The sequence below is a fragment of the Fulmarus glacialis genome, unplaced genomic scaffold (assembly GCF_000690835.1).
Source record: "Fulmarus glacialis isolate BGI_N327 unplaced genomic scaffold, ASM69083v1 scaffold20786, whole genome shotgun sequence".
NCBI classification, from domain to species: Eukaryota; Metazoa; Chordata; class Aves; order Procellariiformes; family Procellariidae; genus Fulmarus; species Fulmarus glacialis.
In genome coordinates, this window is record NW_009220382.1 from 1 (window position 1) to 2501 (window position 2501).

The following is a 2501-nucleotide window of genomic DNA, read 5'->3' on the forward strand; positions in this document are numbered from 1 at the left end:
TTTTTTTTTTTTTTTTATATATATATATTTTTTTACACAGTAGTGAACAGAAATCACAGTATGCAGGTTACTGTGTTTCCACGAAAAGCATGTATAATATAGAATGAACTTCATTACCAATTTTTTTTTCCTTATAGAAAAAACTATCATTTAAGCTTTATTTGTTTTCTTCTTCCGACACCTGCCCATTATTCTGTATAACTTCTGGTTCTGCATTGCTTGCTTGATTTACAACTTCATCATTCTTGTTACCTTCAGTTTTCCCTTCTTCTTCTTCTTCTTCTTCTTCTTCTTCATCCTCTACGTCTTGTAGTTTTCTACATTCTTTTTCTTCCTGAAGTCCTTCTACCTCTTTTTCTTCCTCCTCCTCTTCCTCTTTTTCACTGTCTTCCTCTTCTTCCCTGGTTAGACTCTCCCTCTCATCCGAGTCGATCTGCGATGGAGATGCCCTGGCACCAGCGTGCTCGTTATTGAGGACCTCCTGGCCTGCCTCCTCCTGTTCTGTGCTGTCACGCTCTTCTGCCTCTCTTTTGCAATAGGAGTAGCGATGATTCATGTGTTGAGAGTAGGACCCCGAGTGTGAAAACCGCTTTCCACATTTGTCACATTGGTAGGGTTTTTCCCCAGAATGCAGTCGCATGTGTTCGATCAAATGGTGTTTGTGTTTAAATGCTTTTTTACAGATTCCACACTCATGAGGTCTTTTACCTACAAAATAAAGCACAAACAATTGGACATCTTGTAGCTGAAGTTTTAAAAACAGATACTGTTATTTTCATTATAAAATGCTGTTGGTGAACATATAACCAACAATTAGTAGTTTTATTTAACAAGACGTTCTCCTCCACGCATTCTCAGCCCGGGTTTCTCACCTGAGCCCAAAGGACAAGGGTGCAAGGGTACATTGTCAAAATTACAAGGGTAATTTATAAGTTTTTTAGGAAAACTGAACATAAAAGGATAAACAGATTCTCGGATGTAACTTTTAGCACAAAAAAAGTGTGAAGTAAATATTATTTCGACTCAAAAACATTTTAACTTTTCTATATTGATGGAAATTTTAAATAAGTTTTTACGTTGGTTTTTGTGCACCAAGTCCTTCCTCCATGTTATAGGTAAAAGGAAAATCATTCTAAAATCTAGGTTGGCACAGGTAAGCGCCTTATGTACAAAACTTGCTGACTACACATATATTAAATAGAAAAATCTGCTTTGTTTCTCTTAGTTCTCTTTCTGCTCTGTTTTCCAGCTTTCTACTTTGTTGCCTTGGTTTTTATAAACGTAGCACAAGCCTAGTAACATTATTTTGATTTCAACACTCAAAGTTGTTATGCAAAACAACTTTGCAGTCAGCCTAGACATAAAAGATACAGACAGTAAGACAGGAGTTTTTTGGTCATGCTATATAGATGTCAACTTCTGCCAAACAAGCAGCGAGGTGTCGGTCTCTTCTCCCAAGTAACAAGCGATAGGATGAGAGGAAATGGCCTCAGGTTGCTCCAGGGGAGGTTTAGATTGGATATTGGGAAAAATTTCTTCAACGAAAGGGTTCTCAAGCATTGGAACAGGCTGCCCAGGGAAGTGGTGGAGTCACCGTCCCTGGAGGTATTTAAAAGATGTGTAGATGTGGTGCTTAGGGATATGGTTTAGTGGTGGACTTGGCAGTGCTAGGTTAACAGTTGGCCTCAATGATCTTAAGGGTCTTTTCCACCCTAAACGATTCTGTGATTCTATGATTCTATGACTCTGAACACTGCACTTAATTTAAAAATATAATGGAAAGAACAACTGTGTTATGAAAAGGAGGAGTTAAAAGAGTCTCAGGACAGGAAAGGTATGAAAATAGATAGTCTTAACACATACAACTTGACAAACAAAAAGGGAACTTTTTATCTTTTTGATTTGATATGTGAGATGAAATTAAAACATTAATATGTAGAAATATAATATAGGCACCTAGCCAATAAAAGAAATTTTTTTTGAAGACATCACAAAAGAAGTAAGAGAGCAACAGTTATGAAAAAAAAAGACTAAAGATATCAGAGCTGGAGCCAAAAGGAAATTAAAAATAAAAATCAAAGCCAAAAGGGTGTTCTTTTGGGGTTAGATTCCATGCCTAATGAATGGCTGTTAACTTCAGATAATTACCAATGTGGCTCAATTTGAAAATCCTTCATGCTAGATAGAGACACTGCCTTTCACGTAAAGTATCATACACATACATGATCCTTTTTCTTAATTTATAATTTTAATTTTTAATTTTTCTTGATTTATAACCAGGCAAGGTAAATTAGAAGTAATATGTCCTAGATTACAGGCTGTGGCTCACAGATGACTGTCCATGAGCCAGATGGAAGGACCCCCCCCTCCCCCCCCCCTTTTCTATTCAAGGTTTAGGTCTTACAAATTTAAAGAAACATAGAATTGCAGTTCTATCAAACAAATACACAAAAAATAGGTTTCTAAAGAGAGCTCAGCACAGGTGACAAGAAGGACTATTA

General features: G+C 36.7%; 1 protein-coding gene across 1 annotated transcript in view; it reads right to left on the minus strand.

Annotated features, from left to right (window-relative positions):
- Positions 1-16: 16 nt before the first annotated feature.
- The window catches only part of ZEB1 (zinc finger E-box binding homeobox 1), a gene marked incomplete at its 5' end in the record, with an annotated part of 26608 nt that continues 24123 nt past the window's right edge, over positions 17-2501 (minus strand). The window contains one exon of the mRNA XM_009580746.1: positions 17-708. Within this exon, the coding sequence (XP_009579041.1) occupies positions 158-708 (551 nt within the window). The remainder of the gene's footprint in view (positions 709-2501) is intronic.